The sequence below is a fragment of the Ursus americanus genome, chromosome 4 (genome assembly GCF_024610735.1).
Source record: "Ursus americanus isolate L20-20 chromosome 4, mUrsAme1.1.p, whole genome shotgun sequence".
Lineage (NCBI taxonomy): Eukaryota > Metazoa > Chordata > Mammalia > Carnivora > Ursidae > Ursus > Ursus americanus.
Genome location: NC_142130.1, coordinates 95,886,066 through 95,911,078, shown reverse-complemented (window position 1 = coordinate 95,911,078; position 25,013 = coordinate 95,886,066). Strand labels below are relative to the sequence as shown.

The window sequence follows — 25,013 nt, the reverse complement described above, 5'->3', positions numbered from 1 at the left end:
CCACATGGGGCTTCTGGGAAGCCTTGATACAAGAACGTGATCCAGGAACATTGCCTGGCCACATCCTGGTGTCCGGCACGGCAGCCACCTCATTCAGTCCTTCACCAGATATCTGTGATGCGTCTGCTACGTGCCCAGTATTCCAGGCAGTGGAGGAAAGGCCAAGGTTCTCCTGGCAGGGGCCGAGAGTCCTGCACCCACGGCTTGTTGCCCAGGCCAAGGACGAACCACAAAGCCATCCCAGGATGCATGGCTGGATGACCCCCAAATCCATGTCCTTGGGGTTCCTGCTGTTGCGGCACCTGAGGGCCACTGGTCCAGACACAACAACTGGGGTGTGCAGCCTGATCTAAGAGCCTCAGGAGCAGGACAGGTGCACAGGTGACAAGGGACATGGACTCACCCCAGGCACGGGTCACATGCCCACGGGCAGCTCCTCCCTCCAGCAGGTGAGACTGTCCACAGTGATACTGACAGCCTAGCACCGGCTCTCAGAGGCCACCCTGACTGACGGGTGGCCAACAGTGACCATGCTTCTCCAGAGGCTCACCATGAACCTGCCGGAGAGTGTCCTTGCACACCGTCTTCCCGGATTTCCCAGTCCACAGCTAATCAGTACTTTAAGGGACACAAACAGAACCTATAGGCTCTTCTTACTAGCCCCCTCAAGGGCTGTGCTCCCCACCTTGGAGAACACTGCCATCAGCCCTGAGACAGCTGCCCAAGATCTGAGGACCCGTCTGCAACATCAGCCAGCCCTTGGCTGTTCGAGCAAGTTAGACATTCAGGAAAACATCTGGATGACAGGTGCAAAGAAGGAGAAACAAGGGATTTATCTGAACACATAACGATCACAACTGTGATAGCTGAGCTGTCCGACTGTCTGACTTCCCACTGTCTATCTGTCCTTCCTAGAAGCCAAGTCCAGGTCCGCTGAGAGCAGAAAAAATCAATCAGAGGGCGTGCAAAACACTCAGTACACCAGCACAACACGTGTTTTCCTGCAACGTACCCATGGGACACAGGGCAGGGAGCGGCTGCCACCTCTGCGGTCAGAGTCCTGAGTGCTTTGTGCCCCTGCGTTGCCCACAATCTGCCCCTTGCCTTTCCCTGAAATGCGCCGCCTCCTGGCTGGCCTTCGCAAGCCAGCCCCGTGTGAACACAGCCAGGCATTCATTCCTAGGCCGATAAGAAACCCAGTCGCGAGGGCAGAGTTAAGATGGCAGAGGAGTAGGGGACCCCTTTTTCAGCCGGTCCCGAGTCGAGCTGGATCAGTACCAGACCAGCCTAAATAACCACGGAATCAGCCTGAGACGCAGGAAGATACATCTGGATCTCTACAAATGAACATCCCCAGCGCTGAGTATTGAGGTACGAAGAGGGGAGCCGTGAAACCGCGCACAGATATCAGAAGATAAATGGAAAGGGGAGGGAGCCGCCGCGTTCAGGCGCCGGGAAGCGGCAGCCACCTGCACAGGGGAGCGCGCGGACTCACGGACCGGCACCCGCGAGAGAGTGGACTGAGACCGGTGAGCCAGGAGCGCGTGCCACTAGGCATCTCGCGGAACACCGGAACACCGGAATCCCGGTGTGCTCACTGGATCCAGACTGAGACCAGGAGCTCCCGGAGCGCACGCGGGGCGGCTGGCGGGCCACCTGCACGGGGGAGCGGGCGGACTCGCGGTCGGCACCCGCGAAACAGCAGACTGAGACCCTGAACCGGGTGCGTGTGCCACCAGGCTTCTCTCGGAACTCCGGAATCCCGGTGTGCTCACCGGGCATAGACTGAGACCCGGAGATCCGGGAGCACGCGGGGCGGCTGGCGGCGTTAGAAACACAAAGGACAGAGACGCGCCGGCCCTGGAAGTGAGGGCAGGGACGCCGGGTGGGGCGCACATCCCGGGACGCTAGGGTTGAGCAGCACCAACAGTAACAGAGTTAAAGTGGCCAGAGCATCAGTGGAGAACGGGCCGCAATCCCTCTGTTCTGTGACAGAGGCTGAAATTCGGCCGCTGCTGCTCTGACTCTCAGAAGAGGCACAACAGACCACCAGGGAAAGCCGCCAGAGAACAAAAGCCTGGAAATACCGGCTCAGAGAGTGCCCATCCCCATCCTCCCTCGCAGGGGACACGGAGACTCTAACCAAACATGGCTGCCTGAGTATCGGCGCGGCAGGCCCCTCCCCCAGAACACAGAAGGCAGGCTGAAAAATCAAGAAGCCCACAACCTGGGGCGCCTGGGTGGCGCAGTCATTGAGCGCCTGTCTTCGGCTTAGGGCGTGATCCCGGAGTTCCGGAAAGGAGTCCCTCATCGGGCTCCTCCACTGGGAGCCTGCTTCTTCCTCTCCCACTCCCCTGCTTCTGTTCCCTCTCTCGCTGGTTGGCTGCCACATAAATAAATAAATAAAATCTTTAAAGAAGAAGCCCACATCCCTAAGATCCCTATAAAACAAGGGGCACGGCCTGGGACCCAGTCAATAATTTGGGCTCTGGACAACCCCGCAACCTCTCCTCATCAGAATGACAAGAAGGAGAAGCCCCCCCAGCAAAGAAAAGACAGTGAGTCTGTGGCCTCTGCCACAGAAATAATGGATATGGATGTAACCAAAGTATCAGAAATGGAATTCAGAGTAACGATGGTCAAAATGATGAGTAGAATTGAAAAAACTATTAACGAAAAGGTTACTGAGAATATAGAATCCCTAAGGACAGAAATGACAGCGAGTCTGACAGAAATTAAAAATTCTATGAGCCAAATGCAGGCAAAACTAGAGGCTCTGATGGCCAGGGTCACTGAAGCAGAGGAACAGGTTAGTGAATTGGAGGATGGGTTAATAGAGGAAAAAACAAAAATAGAAGCTGGTCTTAAAAAAATCCACGCCCACGAATGTAGGTTACAGGAGATTACCGACTCAATGAAACAATCCAATGTCAGAATCATCGGCATCCCCGAGGGGGTGGAGAAAAACAGAGGTCTAGAAGAGATATTTGAACAAATTGTAGCTGAAAACTTCCCTAATCTAGCGAGGGAAACAAACATTTGTGTCCAAGAGGCAGAGAGGACCCCTCCCAAGCTCAACCACGACAAACCTACACCACGTCACGTCATAGTGCATTCGCAAATATTAGATCCAAGGATACAGTATTGAAAGCAGCCAGGGCAAAGAAATTTCTCACGTACCAAGACAAAGGCATCAGAATTACGTCAGACCTGTCTACACAGACCTGGAATGAGAGAAAGGGTTGGGGGGGCATTTTTAAAGCTCTTTCAGAGAAAAACATGCAGCCAAGGATCCTTTATCCAGCAAGGCTGTCATTCAGAATTGATGGAGAAATAAGGACATTTCAGAATCGACAGTCATTAACCAATTTCGTAACCACGAAACCAGCCCTACAGGAGATATTAAGGGGGGTTCTATAAAAGTAAAAAGGCCCCAAGAGTGATACAGAACAGAAAGTCACAGCCAATACAAAGACTTTACTGGCAACATGGCATCATTAAAATCATATCTCTCAGTACTCAGTCTTAATGTTAATGGCTTAAATTCTCCCATAAATGCCACAGGGTTGCAGATTGGATAAAAAGAAATGACCCATCCATTTGCTGTCTACAAGAGACTCATTTCGAACCCAAAGATGCATTCAAACTGAGAGTAAGGGGATGGAGTACCATCTTTCACGCAAATGGACCTCAAAAGAAAGCTGGGGTAGCAATTCTCATATCAGATAGATTGGATTTTAAACTACAGACTATAGTTAGAGACACAGAGGGGCACTATATTATTCTTAAAGGATGTATTCAACAAGTGGATATGACAATTATAAATATATATATGCCCCCAACAGGGGAGCAGCAAGATACACAAGCCAACTCTTAACCAGAATAAAGAGATATATAGATAAAAATACATTAATAGTAGGGGACCTCAACACTCCACTATCAGAAATAGAACACCCTGGCAAAAACTAAGCAAAGAATCAAAGGCTTTGAATGCCATCCTCGACGAGTTGGACCTCATAGATATATATATAACACTACACCCCAGAACCAAAGAATACTCATTCTATTCTAATGCCCATGGAACATTTTCAAGAATAGACCATGTTCTGGGACACAAAACAGGTCTCAGCCGATACCAAAAGATTGAAATTATCCCCTGCATATTCTCAGACCACAACACTCTGAAATTGGAACTCAACCACAAGGAAAAATTTGGAAGAAACTCAAACACTTGGAGACTAAGAACCATCCTGCTCAGGAATGACTCGATAAACCAGGAAATCAAAAATCAAATTAAACAATTTATGGAGACCAATGAGAATGAAAATACAACAGTCCAAAACCTATGGGATACTGCAAAGGCAGTCCTAAGGGGGAAATACATAGCCATCCAAGCCTCACTCAAAAGAATAGAAAAATCTAAAATGCAGTTTTTATATTCTCTCCTCAAGAAGCTGGAACAGCAACAGAGGGACAGGCCTAATCCACTCACGAGGAAGCAGTTGACCAAGATGAGAGCAGAAATCAATGAATTAGAAACCAGAAGCACAGTAGAGCAGATCAACAGGACTAGAAGCTGGTTCTTTGAGAGAATCAATAAAATTGACAGACCACTGGCAAGACTTATCCAAGAGAAAAGAGAAAGGACCCAAATTATTAAAATTATGAATGAAAAAGGAGAGGTCATGATCAACACCAATGGAATTGGAAGGATTATTAGAAACTATTATCAACAGCTATATGCCAAAAAACTAAGCAATCTGGAAGAGATGGAGGCCTTCCTGGAAACCTATAAACTACCAAGACTGAAACAGGAAGAAATTGATTTCTTAAACAGGGCAATTAATTATGAAGAGATTGAGTCAGTGATAAACAGCCTTCCAAATAACAAAACTCCAGGCCCGGACGGTTTTCCTGGGGAATTCTACCAAACATTCAAAGAAGAAATAATACCTATTCTCCTAAAGCTATTTCAAAAAATAGAAACAGAAGGAAAGCTACCAAACTCATTCTATGAGGCCAATATTACCTTGATCCCCAAACCAGGCAAACACCCCCATCAAAAAGGAGAATTACAGACCGATTTCCCTAATGAATATGGACACCAAAATCCTCAACAAGATACTTGATAATAGAATCCAACAGTACATTAAAAGGATTATCCATCATGACCAAGTGGGATTCATCCCTGGGATGCAAGCGTGGTTCAACATTCGCAAATCGATCAGCGTGATACATCATGTCAACAAGAAAAGACTCAGGAACCATATGACCCTCTCAACTGATGCAGAAAAAGCATTTGACAAAATACAGCATCCTTTCCTGATTAAAACCCTTCAGAGTGTAGGAATAGAGGGTACATTCCTCAATCTCATAAAAGCCATCTATGAAAAGCCTACAGCAAATATTATTCTCAATGGGGAAAAGCTGAAAGCCTTTCCCTTAAGATCAGGAACTTGACAAGGATGCCCACTCTCGCCACTATTATTCAACATAGTACTAGAAGTCCTTGCAACAGCAATCAGACAACAAAAAGGGATAAAAGGTATCCAAATCGGCAAAGAAGAAGTCAAACTGTCTCTCTTCGCAGATGACATGATACTCTATACGGAAAACCCAAAAGAAGCCACTCCCAAACTATTAGAAGTTATAGAGCAATTCAGTAATGTGGCGGGATACAAAATCAATGCTCAGAAATCAGTTGCATTTCTGTACACGAATAATGAGACCGAAGAAAGAGAAATTAGGGAATCCATCCCATTTACAATAGCACCAAAAACCATACGTTACCTTGGAATTAACTTAACCAGAGACGTAAAGGACCTATAATCTAGAAACTATAAATCACTCTTGAAAGACATTGAGGAAGACATAAAAAGATGGAAAATTATTCCATGCTCATGGATCGGAAGAATTAATATAGTTAAAATGTCCATGCTACCCAGAGCAATCTACACTTTCAATGCTATCCCGATCAAAATACCGAGGACATTTTTCAAAGAACTGGAACAAATAGTCCTTAAATTTGTATGGAAACAGAAAAGGCCCCGAATCTCCAAGGAACTGTTGAAAAGGAAAAACAAAGCTGGGGGCATCACAATGCCGGATTTCGAGCTGTACAACAAAGCTGTGATCACAAAGACAGCATGGTACTGGCACAAAAACAGACACATAGATCAGTGGAACAGAATAGAGAACCCAGAAATGGACCCTCGGCTCTTTGGGCAACTAATCTTTGATAAAGCAGGAAAAAACATCCGGTGGGAAAAAGACAGTCTCTTCAATAAATGGTGCTGGGAAAATTGGACAGCTCCATGCAAAAGAATGAAACTTGACCACTCTCTCACACCATACACAAAAATAAACTCCAAATGGATGAAAGACCTCGATGTGAGACAGGAATCCATCAAAATTCTAGAGGAGAACATAGGCAGCAACCTCTACGACATCGGCCAAAGCAACCTTTTTCATGACACATCCCCAAAGGCAAGAGAAACAAAAGACAAAATGAACTTATGGGACTTCATCAAGATAAAAAGCTTCTGCACAGCCAAGGAAACAGTCAAAAAAACTAAGAGGAAGCCCACGGAATGGGAGAATATATTTGCAAATGACACTACAGATAAAGGACTGGTATCCAAGATCTACAAAGAACTTCTCAAACTCAATACACGAGAAACAAATAAACAAATCAGAAAATGGACAGAAGATATGAACAGACACTTTTCCAATGAAGACATACAAATGGCTAACAGACACATGAAAAAATGTTCAAAATCATTAGCCATCAGGGAAATTCAAATCAAAACCACACTGAGATACCACCTTACGCCAGTTAGAATGGCAAAAATAGACAAGGCAAGAAACAACAATTGTTGGAGAGGATGTGGAGAAAGGGGATCCCTCCTACATTGTTGGTGGGAATGCAAGTTGGTACAGCCACTCTGGAAAACAGTGTGGAGGTCCCTTAAAAAGTTAAAAATTGAGCTACCCTATGATCCAGCCATTGCACTACTGGGTGTTTACCCCAAAGATACAGACGTAGTGAAGAGAAGGGCCATATGCACCCCAATGTTCATAGCAGCAATGTCCACAATAGCTAAATCGTGGAAGGAGCCGAGATGCCCTTCAACAGATGACTGGATTAAGAAGTTGTGGTCCATATATACAATGGAATATTACTCAGCTATCAGAAAGAACGAGTTCTCAACATTTGCTGCAACATGGACGGCACTGGAGGAGATAATGCTAAGTGAAATAAGTCAAGCAGAGAAAGACAATTATCATATGATTTCTCTCATCTATGGAACATAAGAACTACGAAGATCGGTAGGGGAAGAAAGGGATAAAGAAAGGGGGGGTAATCAGAAGGGGGAATGAAGCATGAGAGACTATGGACTCTGAGAAACAAACTGAGGGCCTCAGAGGGGAGGGGGGTGGGGGAATGGGATAGACCGGTGATGGGTAGTAAGGAGGGCACGTATTGCATGGTGCACTGGGTGTTATACGCAACTAATGAATCATCGAGCTTTACATCGGAAACCGGGGATGTACTGTATGGTGACTAACATAATATAATAAAAAAAATCATTAAAAAAAAAAAAGAAACCCAGTCGCTCACAAAGGAATCCAGCTCGTTTGGACCTGAACGCACTGAAAATCGTTCTCATGCTTGTTCCCTCCCCTTAAGAACAAGTGGCAACAAGCGTTTCTGAGACCTATTACCTGTCCTCACTTTCAGGCGGGCCTTGGCGCTTCCTGGCCCACAGGCTTCGGCCGCTATCTCGACCAGGTGCAAGACGCCAGGCTCCAGACCCGACAGCGTCAGGCTTGAGTTCCGGGTCTCCAGGTGCACTGCGGGGCTCCGCATGGGGGTCAGGGTGAGCTGGAAGGTGGGGTGCAGGGTGAGATCCGCCACCCATGCCACGTGGAAGCTGGTGCTGGTCACATTGGAGACGGTGACCCTTTCGATGGGGACAGGAACTGGGAGGTGGATATAAACACCGAGAAGATGGAAATCAATCCAGTGTTTCAAGGAGAGAGGACCAGAGAAGCCTCACCGAACACCAACATCAAATACACTACTTAGGGACACCAGCCCAGGGAAGGCCTACAAAGTCCCCTCCTGCTACAGCCGTGCGTGTGGTGCAGGCTCCCCGGATGGCCCTCCTGAGCCCCAGGCTCCCTGGGACGGCCCTCCCACCTCTTCAGTTTGGGTTTCTCTCTGCCACTGAGGCCTCTGGTCTTCCCCAGAGCAAACCTCCTGCACAGATTCTGGGCGGCTCTTCCAGAGGGGGAACCCTCCACCCCTGAGGGGACTCACAGGTGGCCCCTGCTGGGTCCAGAGCCATTCCTGCAGGGTGACTCCGGGGGCGCTCATCTTGGAAGCTACTGGGGCTTAAATCTCATCTTGGAAGCTACACTGCTCAGCAGAGAAGTGCACTAACGGAGCCACATTTAACCATTAGTTCTATTTGGATGGACCCAGGGTCGGGCTAGCGCACCGAGCTCACAGCGATGCCAGCGTGGCCTCCTCTGTGGGAGCTGCACGGCCAGGCCCCTTTCCTGCGCAGGGCTAGCTCCCACAGTGCCACCCCGGGACCTTGGCAATGGCTTAGCCCTCTGCGTGGTGTAAACGTGACTGCTGGGGGTCCACACAGCAGGGAGCCTGCACCGGGCTCAAGGGTACTGCGCTGCTGGGGAGGCGTGGGAATGCTGGGGTGTGCGACACTTCTGGGGGATGTCCCGCAGTGGTTAATGAGACACACGCACTCCACAGGCTCCTCCCGGTCCCCGACTTCCTGCTCCTGCTGTGGGCAACCAGAAGGCTTGGAACAGGAAGGAGAGAAGAATGCATGGGGATCAGGTTCCTGTCCTAACAAGACAGAAGCCACCACCAGGGACCGGGCTGCCCTGTACCCCACTTGGCCTCGCCGTCTGATGAGCAATGCACCTGACTCAAAGGGCTTTGACTCAATGACTATGTGAGCCCTTGCCAACCGGAGCGCAACTGTTTGCCGGTGTGCTGCGGCCTCAGGGCACATGTCCCCTAGGACACGTCATCCGAGGCACTCACCACAGGCCGGAAGCCTCAGAGACTCGGGCGTGGGGGCTAAGGGCAGGTCTGGGGAGCTGGAGGGCCCCAGGCCCAAGTGCTGCGGCTCTGCGGGGTCCAGAGGTGGTGGTGCATCCCAAGAGGAGAGACTGGCGTGCCGCTCGATGGGGTCTGTAGGGCTCTCAGCAGGAGTGGGCCAGAAGGATGGTTCTGTGGTGGAGTTCCTTGCTAACCATCCAGTGGTGTCCAGCAAGCCATTCATGGTCCCAGGAGGGGAGCTGGGGGTTGTCCCCGGAGCCCTGCTGGCTGTCCACTGGCCGGTCACCAAGCCTGGGGCCATTCTGGGCACCTCGTCCTCCACGCCTTGCCCTGTGCTGTTCCTGTCCTGCTTGACCACGCCGCTGCCCCCTCTCCTGGGTGGGGGCCCTGGGGTCTGGGCCTGGCCTGCTGTAGGGGTGTCCCAGGGGCGCCCAGGGCTGGGCCACGAGATGGGAGTCTCCCGGTCAAGGACTATTGTTCCTGTGCTGAGCACTGGGGCTGTTACACCTGTTGCTGGAGCCAGGATACCCCCCGTGGGGTTCACCACGTCACCTGCCGAGACACACATCCACTCTCAGAGGGGACATCTGGTCCAAAAACCCTAAGCAAAACCCACCGGATGCCACCCGCGAGCAAGAGCCCCCAGGTGGGCCCCAAGTGGGGACACAGGCTGTCTCGTTGGGGGTTACAGGATGAATGTTTAGTGGGGCCCATGTCCGCAGCCTCCCACATGCTCTCAGAGCGGGAGGCAGGGCCTCTCCATTTGACAAATGAGAACTCTCAGACGTGCCCAGAGCGGAACGCTTCCTGGATGGCTGCTGAGCTGGGACCTAAGTGCAGGGCTCCATTCTCACTGGCCTCAGGTGAATCCACCTGGCCCGTGCGGAAATGGGGCAATTTCTCTAGATCTGTGCTCAGTGCAGGGCTTGGTGCCGACCACCGTCACCAGCCTGCCGGACATCACACGAATAAGGAAAGAATACAGGACGGCAGCCTGCAGATATTAGAAACGATATGGGATACCAGGTCCCCGGGATGGGGGCTCACCCTCGCAGGCCCGGCCTGCGCGGGAGGGGTTGGCGTCCCGGGCCGTCCGGCACCGACAGGTGTAGGAGCCCTCGAGGTTGATGCACTGGGCAGCAGGGGAGCAGTCGTGCCCCAGGCTGTCTGCACACTCGTCCCAATCTGCCGGGGGAGCAGGAGAGACACAGGACAGAGCCAGTGAGAAACGGCCAGAAGCTACTCAGAAAATAAAACAGCAACGGAGCAGAGCTCTTCCCAGGCATCTCTGCAGCAAACCGTCAGAGGGATGCAGGCTGGGAGTCAGCGGCGTGCCCTTGGCATCCAGCAGCACTGGGAGGGAGGCCCCGCACAGAGCCCCCCCCCCCCAAAGCCTGTCCCTGACCCAAGATAGCACATCTGCCCCTGCCGCCTCCACTGCCGGCTTGCTGATTTGGGGGCAAAGACTAGGGGATGTTGGTTCCTTCTGGAGCAATTAGCACCCACTGGTGTGAATGCATTCCTCTCGTTTATTCTTTGTTCCCAGACTCCCCAAAACGGGATGCTTTCCCTTCTCTCTGATGTGCCAACATCTCCTAACATTCAGCACTTCAACAAAAAAAAATAACCAAGCCCGAAAAGTCTGGTTAAGTATAACATGCACTTCTAGTAACACAGATAAGAATGGCCCTGGAACACCTGCTGGGAAACTAAGAATCCCAAAGACCCCATGTCACTGGGAACCCTTCTGAGCTGAGCAAGGAAGAGTGTTAGGTAAGGGAGTCGACCCCCCCAGGGGCCCCCCGTGCTTGCTCATGCACCACACCCGCCACAGCCTGGTAATTTCCAACCAGCGGCAGCCAGGACTAGCATCAGTCAAACCGTGAAAGTAGGTTGCTGGGGATCCCCGTTCCCTTCCTTCTCCTGCCCTCTCCCATCCCCTCTTCCGGTCCCCCTAGTGACCGCCGTCCCCACTCTTATAAGGAAACACCTGAGGGTGTCCCACATCTTGACACGTGACTGACGGACAAAGTGCTACATGTAATACGTGTGATTTAAGGCATGAATGTCTCCAGCTGTATTCCAGGCTCGGAGGAGCTGAGGGGCAGTTTTCCCACACCCCAGAATCCATCCTTCAGCTCCCTGCCTGTCGCACCCGCCCCAGGGGAGCAGGTGGCTGGGAATGGAGTCGTCTCTGCCAGAGGAGAGGGCTGGGGCACCCGCCCGGGCTGGGTTGGGCTGGACGGCCGTGCGTGCCGAGGCTGGTCACAACGCCCTTCCGCACCAGTCTCCCCAGAGCTGTAGGGAGAAGGGCCTGATCCATGCTCGGCGTGCCAGAGGAGCTGGGACTCAGCCCGGATTGAAGGCAGGACAGGGGATGAGTTGTTTTGTGCAGAGAAAACCCAACATCCACGTGCTCTCCGCTCCTGCTGTGGTTTTCAGTTCAGCCTCATGTGAGCTTCACGGAAACAGCTCCCTGAGAGACCAGGTTCACCAGCTGATGCGACAGTTACCCCCCACTCCCCACCTGGGGCTCCTGAATAGGCAGGGCCCTGGTGTCTCGGCCCCGGGTCTTCCTGGAGCCCTGCCCCACCTCCAGCCTGCAGGCAGCTCGAGGAGTTTTGGGGATGGAGCCCAGGCTGGCCTGGCAGCAGGGCCCTGAGGAGAGCAGAGGTCGAGACCGGAGCTCGGAGCTCGCACCACTGAACACCTGGTGGCTATTTTTAGTCGTGGTGAGTCACCGAGCCTTTGCTCCCCTGGCACGCAGCTGGCTAGCAAGCCCAGAGTCAGGCACGACAGCTTCTTGCATTAAAGCCCCAGGCCAGGTGGTTCTCGAGTTCAGAGGGAGGAGGCAGGTCTGTGGTGAGAGTTGCCAGGTGGCCTTGGCACCTTCTGGACCCGCCAGCCAAGGACGCGGGCAGGGGCCCCGAGCGTGGGGCCGCGCTCTGCTCCTGCCAGCCGCGCAGCTGGGGCGAGGCTGAGCAGGCCCCCGGAGGGTGCGGCTCATAGGAACAGGGTGCTGCTCAGCAAGGGGCCCGCCCTCCTGGAGGAAGACCAAGGACACGTGGCCACCCAGTGACCCCCCTCCCCCCGCAACAGATGGGCCTCAGGGAGAAGCTGAAGTCATGACAACATGACCCCCCACGCTGTTGGGACATGTTGACTCATGGCAGGCGAGAGCCCCCAAATCACCCAGGAATGCTCTGAGGCCGCCAACAATAGCATTTCTGTGCGAGCCACAGAGGAGGGGGGCTCTCTGGGCTGTGGTTCATTGGCGTTCTGTGGACTAGCGGGCATGTGCTTCTCCTCCAGTCGGCCGCCCGCGGGGCTGGGGCGCTCCTGGGGAGGGCTCAGGCCTGGGCTGCCTGCCGGAGTGGGGGCTGTGGATGGCAGGGGGAGGGAGGGCTGCCTGCAGGTTCCGGTGACAACAGCCAGCAGTCACTGGGTCAGAAGACCCTGCACGGGGCCAGGTGCCCCCCACCCCAGTCACTGGGCAGAAGAGGGGTCCCAGCCCCAGGGGGCCTCCCACAGCCACCCTTCAGCAAACAGCCCACTGTCAGGCAGGGAGCCTACAGGGTGAGAGGTAACTGCTGAGGGGTTTCTGGAACACTTCACATGACCTGCTAACAACCCTAGAACACTAGCGACGAAGATGCCTCTTCTCTGCATTGCTTCTTGGAGGCCGCCTTCAGACCCCAAGAGCTTCCAGGCTGGCTGGAAACCACGGGGCTCATTCACACACTTCTAGAGGCCAAAGTCCAGAGTCGAGGTGTGGCAGGGCCTCCCTCCCTCTGGGGCTCTGGGAGGGGGTCCTCCCTGCCTCTTCCAGCGTCTGGGCTCCCTGTGTTCCCGGGCTCGTGGCCTCCAGCCTCTGCCTCCGTCTCCACGTGGCCTTCTCCTATGTATCTGGGTCTCTCCTCCTCCGTGTCTTCTAATTCAGGGCCCTCCCCTGATCCGGGATGATCTCAGATCCTTACCTGACTTTTATCTGCAAAGACCCTTCTTCCAAACAAAGCCTGAAGTTCTAGGTGGACATTTCTTTTGGGGGCCACGACTCAACACACTGGCAAGGATCTGGAGTAAACTAAAGCCTGGTGCACAGGGACAGGCTGGGGAGTAGCCGGAAGGGCTGGCTGGGCCACCAAAAGATTGCTCAGAGCTGGTCTCAGGTGGGTCCTGGGGGTGCCCGCTGAGGACGCCCCCACAGGGCTCCCCGTGCCTGCCCTGCATTTAGCCCCCGAGCCTAGGTAAGCAAGCCTCCCAGGTGCAGGGGACCCCTGCCATCTCCATCCCTGAGGGTGAGTGACAGAGCAGCCCCCAGGCTAAGCAGGCAGGGGTTTTCCAGGTGTGACTTCAGATGTGACAGTCCCATGGCCTTCCCTGCATCCTTGGGGAGGGAGGTTAGGACAGCAAGCCAGAACACAGCCAAGCCCAGAGATAACAGCTCGCTCTCAGACACCCCTTCCCCAGACGGAGCCCCAGGCAGGCTCACGGACGTGGAGGCTGCAGGTGCTCTCGCTGCGGGGAACTTCACCCCCGGGTATGAGCAGCAAAACCTTTCTTACATGTCAGCATGTCTCTCTATCTCACTCTCTATCTCTCTGTCTCTGTCTCTCTCCATGTCTGTCTGTCTCTGTCTCTCCCCTGTCTCTCTGTCTCTTTCCATGTCTCCATCTCTATCTGTCTCTCCCTATGTCTAGATCTCTGTTTCTATATCTCTGTCTCTGTTTCTCTCTTCTCTACCTCTATTTCTGACTCTGTCTCTCTTCTCCGCACCTCCCCCCAATCTCCTCTCTCTCTGTCTCTGGGTCTCTCCCCCTCCCCTGATCTGTGACTTCCTGCCTCAAGGCAACATCAAGTAAAATTACATAACGTCTGGGCCGAGGAACTAGACGCCCGCATTAGCAGGTGGCAAGGCGGCCGTGTGCAGGGCCCTGACGCAGAGTCAGCCCCCAGTGCCCATCCCCTCCAGGGTCCTCCAGGGCCCTGCCCCAACTTGTGTTCTGGGCCATCTGCGGGAATGAGCTCCCCCTGGGGTTCCTCTCCCGCCCGGAGCAGGGAGGTGTGGGATGTAGACGGACTGCCAGCTTCTGTACAGGAACACAGAGCAAGGATACGAATTTCATGTACTTGATCAGTCGTTTACAATAAAGCAAACGTGGACCTGCAATAACGTGGCTGGGCCTCTCCGGGGCCTGGTGGCAGACTTGGGTGTGGAGGGGAACCGACCTTGCATGCGTGTCCCCTGCGGGTCGATCTGGAACACCGTGCTTGCCAGCAGAGGTGGGAGCATGGGGGCCAGCGTGGAGACTCCCACTGGGAACTCGGGGTCCCGAAACGTCAGCCTGAGCGTCACCACCACGCTTCCGGCCTGGAGGGAGACGATCCGCACCGTCAGCTTCCCCCTCCTGTACAGGTCGGATACTGCCGGCGGGAAGGAGTTTTCAACCTAGTGGAGAAGAGGCAACAGACGCTCAGAGCAGATGCTTCCATCGGCGTCTTCAAAACCATGAAGGGGGGCCCGTGCGACGGACGGATGGTGCACAGAATCTGTCCCCCTCACGACCAAGACGAGGTGCCCAGCAACCAGCCCCTCGGGGCAAGCAGAGACGCCCCAGCTCCCCGCACCCCCGTCAGGCCTCCCCAGGGACAGCCGGGCAGGGCCCGATCGCTCTTTGTGAGAATCCACGGGAACCTACAATCGGGCTCGCCATCACGGAGCAGGAGACACCCTGAAAATCAGCGTGCAGGTAACGTGTGTGTGAGACAGACAGACCGTGAGTGGCTATTTGGAGACACCCCCTTCCTGGCTGAATCCCCAGGGAAACACCCAGGCAAGCAGGCGCTCAGTGCCAGCATGCCCAGCGCGGGAGGCCAGCTTGGCCCCACCCCATCCGCCCACCATGCCTGCACACGTGCGAGAATCACCAGACAGGTGAAGGAGGAGAGACACCCTCCTTCCGTCTGTCCCACGTCTACACATCTTGCAAGCAGAAGTGCTAACTGCCCTTTTGCTCCGAAGTCTCTTTCTAAGACGTCTGTGGGGTGAACAGCCTCAGGGGAGAGACAGTGGCCCCTTCAGAGCAAAGGGCAGAGTTGTTCACGTCTGCCTCCGTAAAGATAGTGTCCCTTTCTGGAGCAACGTTAGGCAGATTTGCTCCTGGCCCTTTACAAGATTCAGTTTCCCTAAGCTCAGAGCTCCCCGGCTGTGACCTGCTATGTGCACCCCAACCACGGGCCCCTCCATGTCACCCCTGTGGGACTTGGCACCCAGAGGGAACTGTCACCAGTGTGATGTTCCCGCTGCCCACTCCACTGTGGGGGATAAAGCCCTCGGTCTCCACCCCAGAACCCCACGTCGTCCACCAGCACCACCTGACAGGAACAGCCTAACTTACCAGTTTGCAGGAAAGATAAAATCTTAGACCATTCATGGTTCTCCACGGTTTAGCAAGTCCCTTTGCTCTCTAATTGGTCTGTCCACCCAAGGGTAGACAGTGTTAGCCACTGGCCTGGTCCTCCCGGGCTCTGTGCTGTTGTCCCCTGCTAGCCACGGGGAGGGATGGATGCCAGGATCCCTGGTAAATGCCTCCCCAGTGCAGCCACTCCAAAGCAGGGCGAGAGATAGATACCCAGGCCCCCCAAGATGGAAGGTTCCACGGAAAACCCGGCTGCACCAGCAAAAGCCCATTTGAACCAAAGCATGGTTTTCAAAGACAGTTGGCCACAAATCTAGATTCAGTGCTGCATAAGGGGGAGCGTTTGGGTAATTAGTGCGGGGTCTGGGCTGGGGTGGTGCAGTCGCTTAGGAGGGGCTCAGCGCTGGGGCTGGCGTGTGCAGGTGTCTCGCTCGGACGCCCCCGCAGGGCACCATGTCTGAGCTCCGGTTTTACCTCGCCGAGCAGCTGTCGAGAGAAGTCCTGGAACTCGGGGCTGCTGTGATTAAGCAGCTCCTTCGTCACGTTGCGGTTTAGGACGCGGATGGTGACTTCGAAGACGCGGGCGTCTGCAACAGCAATAACACACATTAGCCAAAATCGGTGATGCACAGTCACATGGTTTGCAGGCCCTGTTCCCCAGAAAGTCTCTTCTTCTGGGGGATGTTTGTTATATCTTCCATGACACATGGAGGCAGGAGTCCGGGACAGGGAGCCGCGGTGGGGGACACGGAGGGAAGGACGGTTTACCTCTGTGCTGGAGGGAAGGAGCCTCCCGACACACACAGGCTTCTAAGCCAGAGCAGGGGCCGGCAGGACAGGAGCAGATGTCCCACGCCATCAGGAACCCGGACTCAGCCACCACACACAGGGTCTGAAGGCCCCTCCCGCTATCTGTCACCCCGTGTGGCTGCTGCCTTCCCGTCCCACTCACACACACGGCCAGCCAGGTCCTCACGCGGGTCCCACCCAGGCCCCAGCACTTGGAGACCAATGCACCCCGTTCGCCCAGGACTCTCCAGGTGTGCGCCCCGCAAGTCCCACCTGGAGAACCTCCTCTGTCCCCGGCAAACCAGTCGGGGCGGTCGCCCTGCGAGGGAGGCACCCTTCACTTGGACATAAGCAAAGCTGGACAAGTATGATGGGACGGGGAACACGTGTCTCTTTCATCACCGAAAGTGAACCCAACATCCACCGCAGGTCCCGCCACGTCTCTGCTTCTCTGATGACCTAAGAGCCGCTCTCCCCGAACGACCAAGTTGAGCCCAAGGCGCAGTTTATCACCACTGTGTGCAGGCGCCACAAAGGGCCACAGAAAGGTCACCAGGTTGTATACTGTGTGTTTCCAGATGAGGGGCCCTCTGGACCCTCGCCCATCTTCAGGGCAGGAAGAGTCCCTATGATGTCAGCCTCGACCCTCCCACAGCACAAACCCTCCTGGTCAGTGCCCACCCATGCCCGGGGAATCCGAATTCTCTGCGAGGCTCTGTATCCACTGCGGCCATTATGTCCACCGCCTCCCTAGGTGGCCGGCTCCTATCACGGCTGAATTAATTAGATAGAGAGCCTGGAAGGTGAATCGAGCTCCTTAACAGAGCAGTGTGCACACAAACGGCATTTTTACAATACGGAGAAGGAAAAGAAAACCAAGGCTGGGGAAAGAAGAGAGTTCAGGAGTCTTCTGGAACTTTCCCGAGGGCACAGGTTGGAAAGTTCCCAGGGCACGTCCTGCTAGACAAGAAGTTGCTCAGTACATTATCCTTTCTGAGATGAGCTGGGGAGAGAGCAGGGGGCGAGGGACAGCAGCGAGCAGGGCATGGGGAGCACTGGGGTGTGCCCTCACTCCCAGGATGACCTAGGGAACAGAGTGCTCCCTCCACTTACTCCCCGCAGTACCTGGAAAACAGAATGAGCAGATAAGGTGCTGCCTGCTCCGAAATCAGAAGCCTCATGCCCCAAGGTTCGCGTGTTTCATGGCTGGGGCGGCGGGGGAGCCCTCTGGGTGCCCGTTCTACGAGCTATGACAGTTTAGCAAGGGCCAGCCCCCAATCGGCTCACAAAGGGCAGAGGACCATGTCCTCAAAGGCCTGCTCATGCCATCCCTCATTCATTCACTGCCCTGGCACTGGCACTAATCTCTACTTCAGACAGACCCCACAGAGTGTCACATGCCGTGGTATCTGTGCTCTGTCCCCAGACCAGCATGTCTGGGCGCTCCACCATCCCCAGACAGCAGCCAGCCCAGGACACAGTTCCCGCCCCCAGCGCCAGACCTGACCGAGGCCTGCCCCACTCAGGGACCGCCAGGCCAGGCCCAAAGGAGAGGGAGTCATGGGATGGGGCAAGGTCAGCCCCCTGCAGAGCGCCCCCCCCAACCCCAGCCACACCCACTGCCCTTTCCAGAGCTGACTCGCTGGTTCACACCCATAACGTGTTTGTTTGGGTGAGAGGAAGTTGCTTCATGGACCCATCCGGGGGGCACTGCGCTAGCTGGCCAGGTGCCTCATGTGGGACATGAAACAGGCCCGTGAGGATTTCACATGATGCTCAGCTCTGGTCTGGGAGCTCAGCCCTGTGAACTCGGTGTCACAGGAGTTCTATCAGTGCATGAACGCCGCGGCCGTGTTCGCTTTATTACACTTTCTTCTCTGTGCTCTCTGACTGCTAAGTCCTTCTAACCAGAAGATGGGCTCCCACAGTCCCTGGTCACCTCAGGTGTGAGAGTGAGCCCCCCGGGCAGAACGAGATGTAGGGGCGTGAGGGGAGCCGTGAAGACCGCAGACAGCCACCACGGCACTGCTCTGAGGACACAGAGCCCCCACCGCCCCCCAGGGAGGGTGGCACCAGGCCGGCGACAGCCTCTGCCCTGAGAATAGGACGAAGGAGGATGTGCATCTCGGGGCCGACAGGATGAAGGTGGGACCACAGCCTCACAGGTGACAAGCGGAGCACGTGCCAGTGCACCTACCTGTTCTGACAGTCAGCGTGGCCGTGACATTGGCCCCGCATGCCTGGTAGCTGGTCTTCACCACATACAGCTCTCCGGCCTCCAGCCCAGCCACCTGCAGGGTCCTGCCCGTGGTCCTGGCGCTCCGGAGGAGCTCCCCCGCCTTGTAAACCCGCACAAGGAACGTGCGGAGCCGGGTGGAATTTAAACTCCAGGACACCCGGAAGCTGCTGCTGGTGACGTTGAGGGTCACGTAGTCCCGGATGGGAGGGCAGTCTGTGAGCACAGAACAAGTGAGATCAGCAAACCAAAGCAAAATCCATCAGTGGGAAAACGTCAGATGCGACAGAACACTCCTGCACAGCAAGGGAGACCACCCACGAAGTGAAAAGACAAGCTACAGAACGGGAGATGACAGTCACAAACCATACGTCTGATAAGGGGCCGATACCCACGACGTGTAAAGAACTCCTACAACCCAATAGCAAAAAAACAAAACAAACAGAAAACCCACAATCCAGTTAAAATACGGGCAAAGGATCTGAACAGACATTTCTCCAAAGAAGACATCAGATGGCCAACAGACATGCGTGCTCGCCGTCACTGGTCATCAGGGAAGCGCAGATCAAAACCACAGAGAGACACCGCCTCACATCTGTCCCAACAGCTAAAAACAAAACCACGAGAGACAAGCTGCTGGCGGGATGTAGACAGAGGGGAGCCCTCCTGCGCCGTTGGTGGGAATGGGGTGCAGCCACTCTGGAGACAGTGCGAAGGTTCCTCAAAACATTCAAAATAGGATGACCATAGGGTCCAGCAGTCCCACTGCCAGGCGCGTAGCCACAGGGATGGAGACCACGCGGCCCAGATTCTCCCAGCCTCCGGAGGACTCCTGTGGCCGCCTCCATCTGGGCCCGGGGACACTGGCTCTGGACGTCTGCCCTCCAGAGCAGTGACAGGGTCGGGTGCTGTGGTTTTCGGCACCTGGCCCGTGCTGCTTTGTCACCGCCGTCCAGGAACTGAGCTCTTCTTCCACTAGCTTTCAAGGCCACAACTGGCAGGACAGTGCCACGTGTTGGAAGGCCTTGATGGGGCTGCCCGTCAACCATCTTCCAACATTCAAAGGCTGATCCCACCTCTGGGACCCGGAGAAAATGGTCCTTCGACCCCTTCCCTCCGTCTTCGCTCTGACATGGATTTTCATCCTTCGGTCACAGGACACCTTGCTGCCCACTAGCTTTCCGACGTATTCCTCTTAAAAAGTGTCCCCAGAAAATACTGTTTGATTTTTGACCTTGCGTGATCCGAGGGCACTGCTACCTGAGGCCTCCCCATCCTGCAGCCCTGAGCCAGACCTGGGACCTGACATTTGTCTGGGCGGTGCACATCATCTTCCCCGTGTCCACGGGTCTGGACCCTCGTTTCTTCCGGGCAACCCTGACCCATCTCTGGCGAAGCAGTTCGGAGGCTACTGGGGATCCTGCCTTTCCTGTGGTCTCCCGGGGCGGCCTCTGCTCCTCTTTTCCCTTGAGCCCGTCGGCTTGACTCCTGAAGCTTGGAAAGGTAGAAATGCTGAGGATTCGAGCCAAGGTTCTGAGCCTCCAATTGTCAGAAGCCTGACTGCCAGTGAGGAGCGTTGGCACGGGTGAAGCGAACGGCTGCGTCCCGCCGGCCCTGGCTGTCTCTCCCGCCGGCAGCCCTGCCCTCACCAAGCGCCAGGCTTGGGAGACGGCTCTTCATGGAGCTGAGTAGCTATTAGGTGCCAGCTGGGAAGGAGACCATGTCGGAAGGAGTGAGGGTGACCTTGAATACAGTTCCACCTGATCCTAAAACGGGACATGTCCCGGAATAGCAGGCGGGAGCCGTGAGGTACATCTGATGACTTTTGTTCTGTCAAGAATCCAGCCGCCCTGCATGCCATTAATTGGATGACTAATTTCACTGGAAAAGCAGCTGAAACTTGCGCTGGATTTTCCACGGGTTTGTACCTCCAAACCCTCCCAGCAGACTGCTCATTTATATTAAGCCTCTAAATGGAAAACACATGCTATTCCCCTTAGCAGTTGGGATTCACTGACGTCCTGATCTGGACACTGTGTTTGTCTTTTCTGCCTCTTAGAAGTGAGGTCGGGGGTGCAGCTTTTCCTAGTGATGTTTCGTTCTCGAAACATCGGCCCCTTATCTTGAAGGAATCTTGCAACTCAGGACGTCGAATAGCATGGCACAGTGTGGCTGGCAACATTCCTAACTATACATAGAGTCTAATATTGTATCAGATTGCTAGCCAGGGTATTTTCAGTTACTGTATTCCAACCTTCTCTGCTCGCTGACGGGACAGGACTCTCCCCCGGAGGCCAAGTACGGGAGAGGTAGGGTGGTCTGTGCGAAGCTCTGTGGGCACATTTGTGCATGGAGGGCGGGCTGACGTCTAGTCAGACTCCAGAGTCATGACGCGAACCAGAGGAGTGTTTTGTTGCCAGAAGTGCGGCCAGCGGGTGAATTTTTCTAACATCCAGGGACTTAGGAATAGCCACCACCCCAACATGCCTTTTCACTCATTGACAAATATTGGTTGAGTGCCTACCATTTGCCAAGTGCAGAGGCTCACTGGCAGTGACCAGGAGACAAGCCTCCTCACTCCACAGAGCTTCCTCTGCTGTGAGATGGAACATTCCAGTAGGAGAGGACTGACCCTGGACGCCTCTCGCTCCTGGAGCAGTGCTGGGAACCAGTCCGCTTCCCAGCATCAGCTCGTGGCCTTGCTCCTCCCCACAGCAGAGCAGGAAGAGTCAGTCAATCATCACCCCGGTCAGCTTCTGCATCAGCGAAGAGAAAGCTCCACTGCTCTAGAGTGCTGGCCAGCTCCTGGCCCTACGCACTGATGTGGGGGGGAAGGGGCATGGCCACTGGGCCACACACGCCCTGTCGGATGCTCCGTAGCCGCTCCGGATCGGAAACAGATAATCCAGGATGAGAGCAGTGCCCTCCAGCCAGCGCGCGCTAGGAAATGTGGCCTCGGCGGTGGACAGGGCCCGGGCTGTCTGTTAGAACCAGCTTTGGGATCGTGTACCAATGGTTACCTTCCTTTACCTGGCGTTTCTCTTCTGAAAATGAGCACAATACGGGCAGGTGCCTCCTGGGGGGGGTGGGCGGGGGCGGTCCTAAGGGTTAAATGAGGTGAGACCATAAATCACTTATTACAAAGCCCCAGGGAGCGTTAAGGGCTAAGCAGCTCTTGGCCGTGTTGTTATGAACAAAGGGAGGGTCCTCACTGTTCTGTCCCTTTCAAAGGGAATATGAATTAAATGACTGACTCAAACCCCATGATAACAATATGCTCCATAACCACTTCACAATGTTAACGCAAGTTCTGGTTTTCATGGCAGAATGGCGGAAGCAAGCTAAACGCCCCCCACGTTGAGGAAAAGAGCAAAGAGTGTCATATCACTGCTGTAGATGATTACAGGGGTCCCCCTTATCCTCGGGGGATGCATCTCAAGGTGGCCAATGCCTGAGCCCCGGGTAGCCCCGCATAGGTACCTGTATGCCGTCTTATGATACAGAACTCATGAACGGGCACAAGAAGAGATTAGCAACAGGAACGAACAATCAAAGCACAATTCTAACAACATGCTGAAATGAAAGTCATGTGAATGTGGTCTCTCTCTCAAAACATCTCGCTGCCCCGCGCTCACCCTCGTGATGACACGAGATGACAAAACACCTGCGTGACGAGGGAAGCGAGGTGAGTCACGTAGGTGTTGTGACCTAGGGTTAGGCTGCTGTTGACCTTTGGACCACACGTCAGAAGGAGGATCATGGGCTTCCCATGCTGCGGAGGACTGTGGGTAAGTGACCCCGTGGAAACCCCAGGGAACGTGAAACTGCATATAAGGGGAACCGCTCTGTCACTCCACCATCGAAAATCCTAATTATGAAGACGAGTTGGCTTCCAGAAAACTTCATATGACATAACAGTGAGTGAAGAAAGCAGGATACAAAACTGTATCGACAGCAGGATTTCAATAGCATAAAAAAATCGGGCAGGGAGCAGGGGGAAATAAAAACAGTGTGCTGGGCCGCCGAGAGGGCCCTTACCTTCTTCTGCTGGTACCTTCTTCTGTTGTTAAAGTAATAAACCAGGTTCCGGAACGGACTCTCCACGGCCACATGGAGTGGGCTGTCTCTGCCCCTAGGCTGTGCCATCGGAGAGGGGGTGCCAAGGCATCACAAGGTGCCCTGTCCTACAGCCTCTTCTCCGGCCAACCCTGCCTGTAGTTCGTGCCCCGTTGTCCTGGGGGGGCCTGTCCCCACCGCGCCCACTGTCCCATCGCCAGCTGCTGCTCCCGGGTACCCTGGCCGACCTGCTGGCTCCCTGCTTTGTGCCCGGCACCAACTCCATTAGAGCGGGATCAGCTGCTCCACAAAAGAGGAAAGCCCACGGGACAGGGCTCCACCCCACAGTGTGCCACTCACGTGGAGAACATCTGTGGCACCTCAGGCCCAGGCTCCTTCTGTCTTCACTCCCCCATCGCTAGGGGTCTAACCTCAAGGTCCCCATGTGGCTCAGATGGCGAACAGGGCCTAGGCCACCCTAGTGCTGAGTCCAGCCTGATCTCAGCAGGGCCAGGACCCTCAGGCAGTCTTCCCAACTCTCGTGGAGACGTCCACTCTCTCTCATTGGCTAAGGTGAGTCACGTGGCCACCCCACCTGCCAAGGGGGTAGAGAAACGTAGTCTTTGCAATGGGCGCATCTCCACAGAAAACTCCCAGTTCCGTCACTAAGGAAGGACAGACGGGGTTCGGGGTCTGCACAACCCCTCTGGTCTGTTCTCCACCCAGCAGCAGAGCGCACCTGGACACAGGTGCGTCAGGTCACCCCGTCTGCCGCTGGGCGCCCTCCGGAGTCCCTTACTCAGTCTCTTACTCAGAGGGCAGTCCTGCCAGAGTCCTGCTTGCTCCTCTCCTGCCACTGAGCCCTCAGGAACAGGGACAACCCATATCACGGAAGCACACGACAGCACCTATGACGTGTGAAGCAGTCTTGCCAAGAAAAGGTCAGATCTGAACCTAAATCTGACGCTACCTCTGCATTATGTTCTCTGGTTTTTAAACTCAATTAGCCAACGTCCAGCATGTCATTAGTTTCAGAGGGAGCGGTCAGTGATTCATCCGCTGTGGGTAACACCCCGGGCTCATCACATCACGTGCCCTCCTAGTGCCCGTCACCCAGTTAGGGGTTCTTAACCTGGATGGGATCGTACACAGACATCAGGGGTCCAAAAATGTAGATGAGAAAACGAATCTTTATTTGTACTAGCATCTACTAGAATGTAGCCTTTCCTTTGGTCATGACTTCGGTGCCGCCAGAAACCACGGAAGTCTCGTACCACAGGACAGCGTGACCTCCGTAAGCATCATCTGTGCTCATCGCTCCCACTGCTGGACCGCACGATTTGATCCATGCATGAAGATGTGCACAGCTGACAACTCAGTTTGGGCTCCCCCAGAAGCAGGCCCTGAGACAAGGATTCTCAAGCAGGTACTTCAGGAAATCTGGGCAGTAAAGGGGGGACAGTGGACCAGGTTCCTCCAGGAATCTCTGGGACATGAAGGCTGCTGGTGGGGAGACAGCACAGCCAAGTCCAGCAACGGACCATTGACCGAAAGAGAGGGGATGGCCTGGCTTCAGGCAGCTGCGTCACTATCTGGGGTCATGACATTTTGACAGCTGTGTCTCCGGATGGTCAGTCTGCTCGGTCATCATGCATATTTGATGCATGTGGGAACATTTTAGGAAGGGATCCATTGGCTTCATCAGATGAGCCATTAAAGGAAAAGCCAACTGTGGTTTAGAAAATCCAGAGACTGGGGACAGGTTTTGAGGGCCCCTGGATGCCAGCTGGCAGATCCCAGCTTACGGGAAACTCAGCTGGGGGAAGGGGCGCCGGATCCTCCAGCAATTACAAGGAGAAACGGGGAGGGAAACCCCCAGACAGCATCAAACAACTGTCAAAAAGTTATGATGGTGATGGGACAATGGGACATGTCAGCAGACTGGGTGTTTGACGGGATTAAGGAGCTGTGGTTTTGGGTTTTCAAAGGATGATATGATCTGGCATTTGGGTTTTTTTAAATCTCTCTCATCTCCTAGAGACACATCCTGGAGTGTGACCGATGGAGTGATATGTTGAAGGGGGTTCAGAATAATGAGGCTGGGGGCGGGCAGCAGATGGGGACAGAGATGGAGCAAGACGGGCCCCCAGGGGGTCAGCAGACATTCATCACACTCCTCTCTGGGCTTGTATTTGCCTACAAGTTTCCAGAATAAAGACTTAAGAATCTCCGTGGCCTTATCACACCTGTGCAGGGTGGGTCCCGCCGGGTCCTGCCCCTGTCCCCAGCCCCCTCCTCCGTGCTCAGTCCCCACCACCTCCTGGTTCCTGGACCCCACCGTGAACATGCCTCCACTGGGGCCTGACCTCACTCCATGTAGGAGTTTCCCGAAGCCGCTGTAACAAACTGGTGCAAACGT

The 25,013-nt window shown here is 54.5% G+C and overlaps 1 protein-coding gene across 2 annotated transcripts in view; it reads right to left on the bottom strand.

Annotated features, from left to right (window-relative positions):
• The window catches only part of UMODL1 (uromodulin like 1), a 63,600-nt gene that overhangs the window by 21,707 nt on the left and 16,880 nt on the right, over nt 1–25,013 (bottom strand). The window contains exons 7-13 of one of the 2 annotated variants that reach the window (XM_087861325.1): nt 18,500–18,754; nt 15,988–16,100; nt 14,324–14,543; nt 10,142–10,279; nt 9,403–9,646; nt 9,077–9,279; nt 7,726–7,983 (exon numbers count right to left, since the gene is read on the bottom strand). In XM_087861325.1, the coding sequence (XP_087717451.1) occupies nt 7,726–7,983; nt 9,077–9,279; nt 9,403–9,646; nt 10,142–10,279; nt 14,324–14,543; nt 15,988–16,100; nt 18,500–18,754 (1,431 nt within the window). Of the gene's footprint in view, nt 1–7,725; nt 7,984–9,076; nt 9,647–10,141; nt 10,280–14,323; nt 14,544–15,987; nt 16,101–18,499; nt 18,755–25,013 lie in introns of both variants that reach the window. The other variant, XM_087861324.1, reaches the window with a different exon arrangement.